At 27.3% G+C, this 16,088-nt stretch overlaps 2 protein-coding genes across 2 annotated transcripts in view; one reads left to right on the top strand and one right to left on the bottom strand.

Moving 5' to 3' along the window:
* LOC113552782 (receptor-type tyrosine-protein phosphatase N2) overlaps positions 1–8,854 on the top strand; it is a 38,317-nt gene extending 29,463 nt beyond the window's left edge. The window contains 21 exon segments of the mRNA XM_026955707.1: positions 1,303–1,353; positions 1,437–1,491; positions 1,756–1,948; positions 2,009–2,105; positions 2,162–2,236; positions 2,304–2,537; positions 2,585–2,742; positions 2,804–2,858; positions 2,920–3,160; positions 3,221–3,307; positions 3,623–3,767; positions 3,831–4,028; positions 4,136–4,257; positions 5,307–5,361; positions 5,435–5,539; positions 6,100–6,216; positions 7,264–7,461; positions 7,921–8,087; positions 8,284–8,337; positions 8,439–8,641; positions 8,644–8,854. Of these exon segments, the coding sequence (XP_026811508.1) occupies positions 1,303–1,353; positions 1,437–1,491; positions 1,756–1,948; positions 2,009–2,105; positions 2,162–2,236; positions 2,304–2,537; positions 2,585–2,742; positions 2,804–2,858; positions 2,920–3,160; positions 3,221–3,307; positions 3,623–3,767; positions 3,831–4,028; positions 4,136–4,257; positions 5,307–5,361; positions 5,435–5,539; positions 6,100–6,216; positions 7,264–7,461; positions 7,921–8,087; positions 8,284–8,337; positions 8,439–8,641; positions 8,644–8,765 (2,732 nt within the window). The 3' untranslated portion in view covers positions 8,766–8,854.
* A 1,660-nt stretch (positions 8,855–10,514) lies between these two features.
* LOC113553671 lies at positions 10,515–14,025 on the bottom strand. Its single transcript, XM_026957133.1, has 5 exons — positions 13,788–14,025; positions 12,783–13,089; positions 12,442–12,639; positions 12,248–12,366; positions 10,515–12,170 (listed from the first exon to the last, which is right to left on the bottom strand). Exons 2-5 carry the CDS (start codon positions 13,068–13,070, stop codon positions 10,601–10,603), a joined length of 2,175 nt encoding a protein of 724 aa, XP_026812934.1. The 5' UTR covers positions 13,071–13,089; positions 13,788–14,025; the 3' UTR covers positions 10,515–10,600.
* Positions 14,026–16,088: the final 2,063 nt, after the last annotated feature.

Here is a 16,088-nt window from a genome sequence, read left to right as displayed (position 1 = left end):
TTGTTATAATATAAAAATTTTAATATTAAGCGAAGATTTAAAAGAAAATTTTATCAGCAGAGCTGCAGTCATCTAAACAATATTTAAATATATTTTTTATGGTTAATTATCAATATTTTTTAATAATTTAAAATGCCAACGTGAAATGAATACAACATAAACTAAAATCAAATCAAATCAAATTTAAATTTTTTTCGGTTAACGTGACAATAGACAAACAATAGGGTGGATACTGGATAATGATTCTATAAAAAATATATTATTATTATTGTATAAAATATTGTTATATTATAATTATTTTAATTTCCAATAGATACATTGCACAGCAAAATTCGTTTTAAAGTCTGCTAAACATCTACTGGATAAATGTGTAATTATATTGTTATACTACTTTTACAGTTTTAAAGTAATATCTTGAGTGATGGAAAATATAATACATATATTAAAATAAAATATTGATTGGTTTTTAGAAAAATCCGTATACATGCCTAGGAAAATATCTCATGAAATGAATGCAATGATAGAAACTTGACAAACTAAAAGAAAATTAAGCTTATGCCTATAGTTTGGTTAACGTGATTTTATATTATAATAATATTAAATAGTTATTATTTTATAATTTTCCAAACACAAATTCTTAATATTATATTTTTATATTATTTAAAAAGTAAATATTAAAACGTTGTAAACTATAAATTAAAACTTAGTAATTCTGATAAGCTCAACGAACTAACTATGTTCAAATATCAATCAATAAAGACTAAATTATATAGTCGTATACTCGTATATAGAAGTTTTAAGAAACTTTAAACGCAAATTCTTTTCTTCTACAAAAAGTGTAATACCTATTTTCCTTAGGTACTCTTACATGTAATTTAAGATTATGTAAAGGTAGGTATTTAAATTAAAAGTATAAAGTTTAATAACTTTGGCATTAATTTATAAGTACATTATTAAATTAAAAGTTAAATATTTTATTCAGTGTTATTTGTGTATTTTAGTAGAAAAATAAAGATGAATTAGGTAGTATTGAATACAAATTGCCAATTGGTGTAAGCACATAGGTAGATATATAATGTTTCATTTCCATATAGTTCATACAATATGGTAAAATAAAACAATATTTAATAGGATTCTAAACTTTTTAAATTAAAAAACAAAACAAAATATCATGATAAAATTGAAATAAAATAACACTTTTGATTTAAATTCGAGATAATGATTCTTATAGTTGTTATTCAAAGTTATTTATAATAACTGAATAATACTAACAAAACAATAATATCTTGTTTTAATTTTCAGGTTGCTTATTTAACCGTAATGTTTGTACTCAACGCGAATTGTGCTTCGATGGTAATATGACTATCTAAATTTACTATTAACGTTTGTATAATTGAAATAACCTAATAACCTTTACGTTTTTTATTTTATCGTAGATCATGCATTTGGAAAATGCATTCCAAGTTATAATAACGGAGCCGATGAATACACGTAAGATTATCTGATTATAATATCTGTATACTCGATTTAATACCAAACTACAACTCATAGCTCTTAACTGTTCATAGTTCACCTTGATGTTACATAATATGATAATTGACAATTAAAAAGTAGCCTGTCTTCTCCCTTAAAATATTTTCAAATTACAACATAGTTTGTGCGTACCTATATTACATTAGTTCAGCTAATGTGGAACAAGGTCTCGAATCTTAGATATTTAATAAAAAGTTGAAGATCAATTTTTTTTTATTTTAGGTACAAATTAATAATGAATAACCTCATGGTCTTACGAGAAGATATGAAATTCCTCTACTACAACGGTTATAGTTGGCCGCATCCTTTTACACAATGTGTACTTCAAAATCGATTGAAATTGATAAGATATAATTTGCCACCAGTTGACAATTCGATTTGTAATCAATATTTAAGAGTACCTGATAATAAACAAGTAAGTCACTTTCATAACTGTCGATTTAACTGATTTATATTGATTTTTTTTCTTTTACAGAATGATGATGGTGATTTTGCGGACTACTACAAACAACCTGATTTGTACGTGAATGCTGAAGATATTGGTCGAGGTCGTGATTACTATCCGGAAATAGGTATTTAAAGTTAAAGATCGTGAAACACAACAGGTTAATACTGGTGTTTGATTTAGATTATGAATATCGTCGAAATATGATCAATCGAAATAGACTTCAAGGAACTCCCTTGTACTTACCATGGATGCCAGGCATAATATAATATTTATGGTTACACTTGTGCAACACTATATATAACCAAATAAATTACTTTTATAGGCTTAAAACAACAACAACCACAGTACGAAGAAGATCCAAGTCCGTTAGTTTATGGTCAACCGAGATTCCATCCAGATTACAACACGCCAGAAGGATTTAGAGCAGGTGAAGAAATAAAGGACAAGATTGACGATGAGTGGAAAAAATTGAGACAAATGGACATGCTATCAAAGGGTATAGACAATTCGAATAAAGCTTACACGGAAGGTGGTTTAGTGTTCTTACCGAAAAAAGGTAAGTAAACGATAGTAAGCAAACAACTAAAACACATTATAATTTAGGATGGATATTTATAGGAGCTAATGGCGAGGAAGACGATGTAATGTTTAGCGATTTCATTAATAATTATGATTCGGAATCGGGTTGGGCCGGATTCAAAAGACCTGAACGATTAGACGTTAAGAAACCAGGACCATTCTTTAAATTAAATAATTATGTAGTAAGTTAATTAAATCTCTATCAGAAACAATGGTTTAAAATTTCGGTAATAATAATTTCAGAAAAATGACGAAGGAAATGAACCAAAATCAGCCGAGGATATAACGAAAACAGTTGGTACGTCATTTATAACGTGATTAAAATTTTGAAAAACTATTACATTTTTGTGTTCTTGCAGATGCAACAACTTTGTTAGGAACAAACCGAAAAACGGATTCAGAAGATAATAAATCAGCTAACGGCAAGCCAACAAAACTGACTCAAGATGATTTCAAAATAACTTATGTGAGCAAACTTGCACCAGGAGAAGAAAAAGATGGACAGAAAAAAGAAAAAACCAAAGATAAAATGAATGACACAGATAATGATAATTATGAAGTGGTGGATACTTCTTATGTCTGCATCCGACTAAAAGACAAGTGAATTTATTTTTGTTAATCAATGTTTGTTTTATTATTATTATTAATTATTTTATACAGGATAAGTAATCGAGAAAGAGGAGACAAACTACTAAAAACACTGGCAAATATTATTAACGTTGACTTTAAATCAATGGTGAATGCTCGGTATGTGATATATTATAATTTAAGTAATAGGAATTATTGACAATTTTTAATTTTTAAATATATACCTAATAGTTTAATAATTATTAAATATTAATTGTATAAATAATTGTAAATACAAATTAATAATATAACATAATATTATACTTTTACTTTTAATTATTCATTTATACGTTAAACATAAATATAACCCAAGACCGATACAAGTATACAATTAAATTCATAACACTTTTTGCGTCCGAGAATTTTTAATTATTTTTAAAGAAACATTTATTGTTTTTTAATATTTTTTCTGCGGCAAAATTATATTATTTTCAGCTATGAAGAATCCGAAATCACATTCCAAATACTGCCAAGTGCTGGAATCAACGTTACGGAAATAGTGAAAAAAATAGAAACAATGAAAAACAAATTCGCAAAGAAATCGGGTTATACCATTGACTTTGTGAGCATTGGAGACAAGGTAAATGTGAATTACACGTTCGTATTAAATTTAGAAACTGAGTGTTTAATAAAATAAATTTAGGCCAAGACACCATCAGTGATGATGAGTTCTACGTACGAAGACAGCAAAAATTTCGAATGGATTTTCATGTCCGTCGCAGCTGTGTGCGCGGTAGTAGCCTCAGTTGCGGCATTATTAATAATTAGAAGACATTCAAGATATAAAAGCAAATTTGAAGGATTGATTGGTAGTAGTGCGGAGGTCAGTAAAGATTATCAGGTAAATATTATCGAGAAATTATATGGTGTATGCTTAACTTTAGTTTAGTAAATACTCGTAGTTACTGTAATGCATTAATTTTTTTACGGTTTTTTTTTTTTACTAAGGAATTATGCCGAGCACGAATGTCGAATAAGAAAGAAGAACCGAATGCCACGTCCCAAAGAATAGCAAGCTTGTCGAAAGATCCAGACAACAGTCCTTCTTCAAGGTCAAGCACGTCTTCGTGGTATTTTTTTGTCATAATTATAACCACAATATGTACTTTCAAGCTTGCGCGCGGGTGTAGCAAAGGGGTTCAAATATTAATATATACCCAATACCCATGTAATATCAATTTTCTTATCTTTGCCTTTTAGGTCCTGACGACAATAGGAATTATTACAATAGTTTCATCCAAAAACCGCACACTTATTTCGACATCAAAAAGCTCGATAGACAAAAACCGCACACATAGTGTAGTATAAAACCACTTATTATTATTAATCAATAGATTCTCAGGAATTATGAACGTCAAAAACTTTTAACTAGTTTACTAAAAACTTTGAACGAAGAATAAAATGTTATTTTAAATTGTTTTACTCTACTTGCATTACTCGAGATAAAGAAAAGACATCTGTTTACAAATGAGATGAAATTGTTGATTTAACATACAGATAAATAAAATATATATCGAATAATCTTATATTATGGTAATTATTGCGATGAGAACTTATTACTTAACTGAAGGTCGGTTTTTATATATGCATAATATTTTTAATAAATTAATAAATAATAGATTTTAAATTTAAAAATGTATACACTTTAAGTAATTATGAATTCATTAGTGTGCGGGTTTAACCTACTAAATATGTGCGGTTTTAACCCACCAAATGTGTGGTTTTGAATTCGTTGATTACAATATTTACATAATATAGGTACAGGTACCCCAATAAAATTAAATATAATCGATAAATTATGGAGAGGAATATTTTAGTGTAGGTAGTGGTTTCTCGTTGGATTATTAGTACTATTTTATTAGTACCTACCTATTTTCACTTAATTTTAAAATGTACAAGCCACATTTTACAAAGACTTTAAAAACCTATGAAAAATTGAATCGAAAATATCGATTAAAAACATTTATTCAGTTATTGAATAAATTGACCAGTGATGACAAATAGGACTGTTTTGTTTTTTATGCTGCATCTGCTATTGGTGTTGACTTTCAACACGTCGCACGCTTATATTATACACGACGACAAACTGTTAAAACTTATGATGATATTCACTTTTAAGGGGAGAGGAACCAGTCTTATCGAACATGGATATTTCTACCGGACACATGGTTTTGGTAATTAACTTTGAAACGTATTTATGCTCTGAAACCGCAATACTGACATAACGCTTAACGTTATGTATTTCAGGCGTACATGGAAGATCATCTGAACAACAAGAACCGATTGGACAGCGAATGGGCTGCGCTATGCGCGTACGAGGCAGAACCATGTGCGGTAAACGTTGCGAGAAAGGTGAATAAAAGAAAATCGGCCAATCACCGGCCTAATCGCAATATATAAAATGAAATAGGCAAAGATTCAATGAATTAAAATTAATATTAAATATAATAGATCTCACTGAACTCAATTTAATTTAATTATAGTTCTATAGGTAATTAATTACATGTTTGTATCTACTAAATTATTACATCAAAAAATATTAATTTGTTTATTTCTATTTAAAATTGAATTACCTTCAGAAAAATTAAACAAGTTATTTTATTAACCACAATCATAGTTATTTATAATTGAAGATGATGTAGCAAACATAATTTTTATTTAACTTACTATTTTTAAAATTAAATTGATAAAGCTATAATTTATTGATACAACAGACACTAGAATAAGTAACTATCTAATTAAATAAAGAGTTATGAAAAAAAAACTCATAACTACATTTTAACGGCCATTCTTATTGCATTTTTATCTATGCACACCGTTTTGACAGTTTCAACTTATGCAACGAGGTTTTTTTATATGATTATATATGTATTTATATTATTATTATTATTTTTTTATGCGTTCTTCATTAGCCGGATAACGCCAAGAAGAATCGTTACATCAATGCACTTCCATACGATCATGCCAGGGTCGTGATCAACGAGTACGCTAACATGAACAACTCGGACTACATCAACGCATCAACGATAGTACGTCTGATCGATATATTGTGTATACGGTATAGGCGCCAAGTTTTAAAAAACTTAATGGGTGCTTGGTATCATAGCCATAAATGTACAATTTGAAGGATGAGGCTTGGCCTCATCTAGTCAATATTATGTCCCCGTAAAATCCAATATTCTAATGGGTACCCAATACCCCATAATAACTTCAACGAGCGCCTAAGCCCCCGACACCCATGTACATGGCGCCTATATAAATATACCTACCATAAACCAATGAAGAAATGAACTAATAGTAGAGAAATAATTTAAATGGCCAAATAGTTAATAAAAATGGTAGTATCTAATATCTATATACATTTCAGTTCATCTACAGCTGAAGGTCAGAAAGCTAGGAAGTCGCCTTTACCCACTTTTTGTGACAACCATAACCATTATTTTTCAATCACATAATATAGTACCTATTACTGGTATATTACGTACAATGTACTAATACAGTATTATAATTTAGTAGTAGAATAATACTTAGATTATATAAAATTATTAAAATGTAATTATGCATTTAATTGGTAAAACTCGTCCATACCGAATTACCGACCATTCCAGTGGAGTTTATCAATATACACTCAACAAGTTCTGGACTGTCGATAACAATTTTATATTTTAATACTCGCTTTTGAACGAGCATAAACAAAAAATTCCATTATGTATAGAAACCCAAAATCTGGCCCCATCTATAACGTACAATTCAAATAAAAAAATATATAATATGTCTATGGTGTATATCGTATACTAATTTTCAATATATATTATGATGATTATTAGATTATTTGAATACCAATGGTGTACGGGGTAATATCCAATGTTGAGGGATGGGAGTTCATTAAAATATGAATGTACCTATGTTGTATAAAAATATTTTCGTATTTTTACTCAATGAAAAAAGCTAATGGGGGTAAGCAATTTTTCCCACCACCGGGCGTACCTACTGCACTGCACTTAGGTGTCCATATTATGGCAGTCGACGAATTTTCGTGCGATTAATAATTTTTGTTAACTGTGCGTTTTTTACAGACCGACCACGATCCACGTAACCCGGCGTATATCGCAACACAGGGACCGTTGGCTGAGACATCGGCGGACTTTTGGCAAATGGTGTGGGAACAAGGGTGCGTGGTGATCGTTATGTTGACCAGACTAGTGGAGAACGACGTGGTGTTGTGCCATCGTTACTGGCCAGAAGAAGGATCGGAACTCTATCACATATATGAGGTAAACTTTTTAACGATATATAGGTGTACCTAGCTTATAAATATACACATTCACTAGTCGTAGTCAGGCACGTACACAGGGGGGGGGGGTGTTTTGGGTGTTCAAAACACCCCCAAATATTTGGGTTTTTGTGTGACTTATTCAATTTTAATGTTAATTTTGTTACATCAATGATTATATATTTTAAAAAAGTATTGTAAGTATACCTAATTTTCATAAGAACATTTTTATATATTTATTTTTTTTAAATATATTTTATATTTATATTTATATAATTAACTTTTTTTAGTTCTACTTTCCAATAACTGATTTTAAAAAACACCCCCTAAACACTTTTCTGCATACATCCCTGGTCGTAGTCGGTTCGAAATAGAATCAATGTGTATTATTATATAAAAAAACAATAAGTATATGCAGTTACTAATATTGATGCATACTTTTCTTGCGTGCATTTTTCAGGTGCATTTGGTGAGCGAACATATATGGTGCGACGATTACTTGGTGAGGAGCTTTTATTTGAAGAACTTGAAAACCGGAGAAACCAGGACCGTCACTCAGTTCCACTTCTTGACATGGCCGGACGGAGGCGTACCGAACACCACCAAAGCTCTTCTGGAATTCCGCAGGTAATTTACAATGGGAAATATACACGAGTAGGTAGATAGGCAATTTTGCGATTAGAATGTCTTACAGATTAATACGAAAATGTGAAAACAGTTGAAATAAAACGTAAAACACGACCGTTAAAGTTGATACATTAATCGCACGCATATAATAAACACACGGGCGATAAAATATTAAAAAACTACTTTTTTTTTTCAGGAAAGTAAATAAGTCGTTCCGTGGCAGATCTTGTCCTATTGTCGTGCATTGCAGGTAAGTACCACTTCTATTTAGGTAAATATTTCGCATGCAATTTGACGTGTACGGAACTATTATGTACCTATACCTAACTCATTTTATCATGATATACGCAGTGATGGTGTTAGTCGTACTGGTTCGTATTGCCTATTGGATATGGTGCTTAATCGTATGGCGAAAGGAGCTAAGGAGATTGATATAGCTGCTACTCTGGAGCACATCCGGGATCAGCGTTCGGGTGCGGTGGCTACAAAGGCGCAATTCCAAATGGTTCTGGCCGCCGTGGCCGAAGAAGTGCAAGCCATATTGAAAGCTTTGCCCCAACAACAGACACCTCAACCTTTACCACCACCTCCACCACCAGCCCAACATTGAATTTCTTTTATCCTGTTACACATACACGATTTAAGCTCTACCCTTTGCTAGTGTTTCCTAAACTATAGGCTCAAAAAATATTTTTTTGATCTCATCATCAACTAACTTCTAGATGTCTTTTAATATCATAATAAAACATTTATTCGGATGCTTGAAACTCCAGCATATTATATAAACTTAACGCCTTTCGTTTTCCTATTCAAGTGTTGATTTATGTTATAATATTAAATGATTTACCGGTCAATTGTTACCAATACAAAAATAACCATAAAACAGGTTAATTATTATGTATTTTTTTATTATATAATTTTAAATTTTTTTTTATTTATTTTTATGTTATAAGTATACATTTGTTAATTTTCTCTTCAAAAGTCATGAATTGTTTATGTTAAATTTTCAATTTTATTTAATAACCATTCCAATATTTTAACAATCGTATAACATTTAGTCATATAAAATTATAATCAAATTACCTATTATTACTTATTAGAGATCATACTATGATAGTTTTCAACTTTGAAATTAAATTTATTATATTAACAGATATACAAATAATATATACCTATATTACATATATATAATAATTTTATGTTAAAAATAAATATAATATATACTTATAAATTATAATAAACAATTATTAATATTAATAGTCATAGAGAAGTATTTAAATTATATTTATGCAAATTATAATACCTGTCTAATGTGAGATCTAAATCATCCGAATAAACTCTGAACTGTTCCCTAATGATTAAGCAGTAGTTCAATTTATTTGTTCATTTATTCATCCCTGAATCGTAAAGCCTCAGCAACTTGTGTTTTCAGTGATCACGTAATATAAATTTTATTCGCTAAATTAATAATAATTAATAGCTGAATAAATTTATAGTACTATAAACAATCAAAGGTTAGCACTCATCTAGTCATCATTGGCACTCTCAAATATGAATTAAAATTTTTACAATATTTGTTTTTTAAGTTTGTTATACATATTTGATCAATGAAAATAATAATATTTACTTGAATGTATTTATATATTATGTACCTATAATTAGATTTGCATAAAATAATTTTGAATTATAGTAAACAATATACAACAAATAATACGAAACGAGAATTAGGTTAAACTATGAATGAAAAATAACTATTTATCAAATAGTTTGAAATATCGCCATACAATACATATATAATATGTTAAGTAGCTACATAGTTACATTATTAGTTAGGAACTACATGTATCAAGTAATTTATTTAAAATGTAAAACATAAAATTATAAGTAAGTAGTTTAGATTATTTATAGGCTAAAATTTTATAATTTACATATCATCAAAATTAATGGATAGTAATTGGATACATTTCTGTAATCCTTTCTGGTAATTTTAAAGATATTGCACACTTATTGCTAAACAAGAATAAAACTAATCCATTCATTTCAGGTTAAAAAGTTATTCAGTTCTCCCATCAAACTAATTACTGTGAGTAATGGATGATTATTTTTTTGTTAAAATATTAAAAAAAAAATATGTACAACAATCTTATAGCATTACAATCATTTTCAGCAGTAAATAATATTAATATTATATTATTTACATAACAGAAACAACATTTTAACAAAATACATTTTTACAACTTATATTAATAATATCTAAAATAACCATCAGACAATGATCGACAATAAAATATGTCAGGTTATAAAATTATATTATTGAAATATTTTAATGAAAAAACAGAATTTAAAATGTATTTCATTTTAACCTAAAACATTATTTTAGTAACTAAAATTATCAGTTTATTATTATTATTTATTGCTTTACCCTTTTTAAAGTAAGATTAAAAAATAACCTCATTACATTGTATTAAAAAATAACAAACAAAAATCCCAAAATATAAGCTTCATAATATGGTCTATGAATCGTTATCTAAGTTTGATTGGTAAATATTGCTTAAAGAATTACATGCTAATAATAAAGATTTATCTGATGTTAGATAGTTCTTCCAAGTTGAAACAAACTTCTGAATGCCAACTTTAAAATATTCAGGATCAATCACAAATTGTTCTTTTATCTTATTATGAACAGATTGAAATTCAGATAAAATTTTTTCAAATTCTTTTTTTTCTGTATTTCGTTTTTCTTTGTCATAATTAGATGTATTTAAAATACAAATATCACTATCTTCTAAACGGTTTATGATATTTTTATTTGAACGTTCACTTAAAAACTCTTGGTGGATACACGGAGAACACACATTATTAATAATACAAGAACAAAGTCCAATATCCATATCAACAAAAAATTTACCACCATTATTATTTTCTACTAAGTATATGGAATGATTGTCATTCATACAACAGTAAGTAAAACAGTTTTTATCTCTGTTAATCTCTTTGAAGTTATTTAAAATTATTTGTTGATTATTATATGGATTATCTGTAAACAAATTGTTGTAGAAAAAGTCAATTTCATCAATAACAAAATGAAATGTTTGTAATATTGAAAGTGAATTAGTATGGTGATAAATAAATGTCCGTTCAGAAATTGTGGAGCATGGATGAGTAGACATAGACGAACAAAATAAAAAATTATTTTTATTAATATTTTGCATAAATTGGTTGAAATTTGGATATTTTTCAACTAAAACAATAACAAAATTGTTATCTATTAAATGATCGATAATAAAATTTTCAGAACATACTATTTTTTTTAATTCAATAAAACAATTTAATTCTTCAATTAAATTATTTATATCTGTGACATTAATTAGCCATTTCCACACGCTCAGCAAAAAATGAAATTTCGAAACACATACAGTGGCTTTAGGAAAAACTGTTTGGAATATATGTGTATACTCTAAGTCTACTACAACAGTCTTGGTCCTACCACCTAACTTTTCCCATAAACCTAAACCTGCCTTTAACAAACAGTCCTTATCATTGGTGGATATAATTACTCCTACAGGGATCATTATTTTTTTATTAGTTTCACTAAACATAAACCATGTCTTACAAATATCTAAACTAGTTGAGCACACAAATACTGTATCGGTATTAATTTTTTCCATTAGCGGAGTTCGAACAGCTACCACAATATTGTTTTCTATTAATTCAATATCTGCACTCTTTCTTCCTATTCTAGTATTATAATATTTTAGAGATTCCATTAATGAATCTACACGTTTAACAAATGGTGATGAAAATCTAGACTTTCTAATGTACCTGTAGTACAACTCATAGACAAATTCTACATCTGGTTTGACTCCTGAATCCATTAATTTCAAATAATGATGTATACCTTCATTTTGTATAGTTTTATTTGTATATGTATGCAGTGCACTAGCTGCTGATAGACCATTTTTAAATAAATGTGCAAATTGATCATAAATATGAAATATATCTAAAGATTTCATTGAAGTGAAATTATTTTTAGGATGACAATGACAATGTTTCATTAGTATGACAGCTTTTGATTGATGAGCTCTGCAAACAACAAATATTAGTCTTAAAAACATACTCATACTAGTCATACTTTTTGCTATAATCACAATTTTACTTACAATTTTTTGTTTAAAGGTTTAATTGTAACTGTTAGACTGGCTTTACAACTAGTTGGTTTTTGCAGAATACTATTGGACTTAATATTCCAATAATCAATATTTTTGCATTTATACACTTTCTAAGATTAGAGAAATGTTATATTGTTTTAATGTACCATTATATTATAATGAATATATTAGCTAATTTTACTTACTCGGTGGATGTTTTTTAAAGAAATAGAATATACATTTTCAGTTATATAATTAACTTTAGTTTTATGACATAAATTATCCAACCAATTTAAAAATGATTCTTTATCGATGTTAATAATCAGAAACTTTGCTTTAAACTGTCCATATAAAATATCTTTGAATGCTAATATTTTATAAGAATAATCATCTGGCAAACAATCCTAAAGTAAATAAACAATTATTTTTGTATATAATTTTCAATTCAAAAAGTATCCATTATCTTAAGTGTTTAAAAGTTAAACTTATAATATTGATAAATATCAAACAAAGCAGCTACATAATTTTATTACACATATATACTTACTTTTAATGATAAATAAGCATCGAGCTTTTGAGAAACTCTTTTCTTTGATGGCCTTGAATTATACTTGCTTAAATTTAGTATTGAAATATTGTGATCTAATTGTATATGCTTGTTTAAAACACTATTATTATTAAACTTTTTATGACATTGTGAACAGTTTAATAAACTTTTGGAATCATCACATATTTTAGAAACGTTAGATTCGTGAACAGTTTCCATATGTTTTAAAATATGTTTTCTTAACGTAAAAGTCTGTGAACACAGACTGCATGGATACAAAATATCCATTATTGAAAAAATTGATAACCTATTAAAAATAAAATAAGACTTCAAAACTAAGTACAATAAAAATTATTTTAATAAAATATAATATTTCGGATAGACAAATTGACATTCTAGTTTGCAAATCTTAAGAATATAGTACATACAAATTGTGTGACTTTGTTATAGTTGAATTTATAATATAGTCATTTGCTCTGTCACCATTAAAAAAAATTAAATAATGGCACTGGCTCTAACTTTATGGGCGATGATATTAACTAATTTTTATACAATGCTCCACAAAATGAAATATATATCGGCATTATGGACTATAGTTTATAATGTTTTCTTTAATATTTATACGTGGTAAAATAGTGGTTCTACGTGTTCTCGTGGGAAAGGGGGTCCAACTTAGGAATATATTTAATGAACTTTTTTTATAGTCCCAAATACGTATTTTGGTTATTAATAGTACTTTTACTAAGAGTATTCTTTAGTAGAATCGATTATCTCAATAAAGTACACATTAAACGTGTATTTCCATACCCTGTAATTCATTTGAATAATCAACATCTTGTTATATGTAAACTTATTAAGAATATATTTTAACCTATTTTTTGGCTATCATTCCTTATCTACCTATAAATGTAGCTATCAATCTAAATCTAAACAAACAATTAACAATTTATACTGAATGTTACTATTACTAAGCTATATTAATAAATTATACCATTTAGTACATACTTAATTGCTGATGGTCTGATAGTTAATAACTTAAATTAGTTATTAGAATACTTTAATTTTGATAATATATTAAAAAAAAAAAAATGAGAATTAAAAATTCGTAAGTCGTTTCAGTAATACTATGTAGTGTGTAACATGTATCATCATCGTGTAATCACTGCAATGTCTGTAATTTCTAATTTAATATATTTTAAACATTAACATGAACGTATTGAACAAAATATTTTGAATTACTTTTATTCAGTTTACAGATTATCATTATATCACATTATCATATAGTACATAAACAAAAATATAGAATAATGTATTCACTGAGATAGATAACAAAAGTACAATACAGTGACCGTTTAAAAACAGGTCGCATTTGACCCCCATCACTATAGAACAAATTTAAGGTGTAAAAGTGATTATTTAAAATCTAATGTAAGGTTTATTATAACCACAGAACAGTTATAACTTATAACTTATGTCTTATAAGACATAAGACATAAGTTGTATTTATCGAAGTAAAAAAAAAAAAAATCAAAAATCGTTGTTTTTGTTTATAAACATTTAAAGTTCAAATGCTTACAAAATATATCAAAATCGCGAAAATTTGCAAGGAATTTTGAAGTTGAAAATTCGTAAAATTGTTGTGATGTATACCGTAAAAAAAAATTCTATGAGCGTATAAAATTTAATTTTTTTACGAAATCGAGTAAAATAACGATAAATTACAATTTAAATATGGGTAATAATATAATACATCCTACTAATTATCCTAGACTGACAAATCAACTCGGTTCAAAATCGTTTTTCGTATACAATAAAACCTGTATTTGCATTCAAATTTACCACATTCGTTATAGTAACCTACTCTTCATTTCTACTATACAGCAGAACGATACCCAATTGCCCACCCTTCTTTTTTTTACATAACCCGCCCTTGACTGCATATAACTAATCTGCACATGAATGAATCCGATCCTATCATGATTGGTCCGATACATTTGCAGCGAAAACACAAATTATAACAGAATTATTATTATGATATAAGTACTCTTACACAGTTAACTAACAGTGTTGTTTGAAAAACATTCTATACTATTATTTTATTGCATTATAACACTTTGCACTACAGAAACAAATATATTGCATATTTTAATCATAAAATTAGATGATCTTCATTATCCACACCACAGGATATTTATTTAATTTATATTTATGTAGAACATTTTGTTTTTGAGATCTTATGTAAAATAAAGATTAAATAAAAATATTATAAATAATACTCTTCTTAAATGTTATTTTTCAATTTTATACTGTTGATTTTATGTTATATAATATTTTACAATTTATTTCTCTATTGTTATATTGTTGCTTATTGATATATTTTGTAAATCATATGACCTATATCATAATATTATATTACTTGACAACTGTACTAAAGGACTTAAACTCAATATATACTCTAAAATAAAATAAATAAATGAATGAATCTCTAACATGATAATCATTATTTATTATCAGGATTTGGAAGTTATAACACTAAAAAAATAAGTTCTAATCTTTTTAATATCACTTAAAATTGATAAATATAAAAAAAACATGTTAACCATCGCGTGCCCGTCAGCGGTCATAAATTAATTTTCAATATTAAATATTATTAACTTTTCAACTGACACTGCAATAATGCACTAAAATAAGGAGTACGGCGTAGTGGGAATCATTACAATTTTTTTGATATAATACATTTTTTTTTTCAAATATATACTACCTATATACAAATTTAAAAGACATTGAAAAATGTTCTTAGCGTATAACAAAAACCTATTGTATGACCACCGACGGTCATATGGCATTTAACGTGTTAAATTTTCAAGCAAAATATTTTTTTTATAAAACAATTTTTAGATTTTTTAATTTTACAAATTTTACACATACTTTTTTTATAGAATATGGAAGTAGGTATTTCAGAACTATAGATATTTAGTCCGATTCTGGAATATAAACATGATGAATACAATAATTGTATTACAATGCAATCAGAGATTATTTTATTAAAATATTGAAAATATCTGAAATAAATTGTCTGATGTGTTTGGCGATCACAATCAATAACATACCAATTATTTAAATAAAAATACATGTTTTCATTCTCGTATTTGTATACATTTTTGGAATAGTATTGTTTATTTTTTGATCATTATCAATAAAATAAAAATAAAAAAGTAATTAGTTATTAAATTTTGTTAAACTTTATAATACATTTTTCATTTAAAAATGTTTTAAATTATTTGTAACTTCATAAGGTACCTTGTT

This window comes from Rhopalosiphum maidis, chromosome 2 (genome assembly GCF_003676215.2).
Source record: "Rhopalosiphum maidis isolate BTI-1 chromosome 2, ASM367621v3, whole genome shotgun sequence".
Classification (NCBI taxonomy): domain Eukaryota; kingdom Metazoa; phylum Arthropoda; class Insecta; order Hemiptera; family Aphididae; genus Rhopalosiphum; species Rhopalosiphum maidis.
This window is presented reverse-complemented; position numbering and strand designations above follow the sequence as displayed.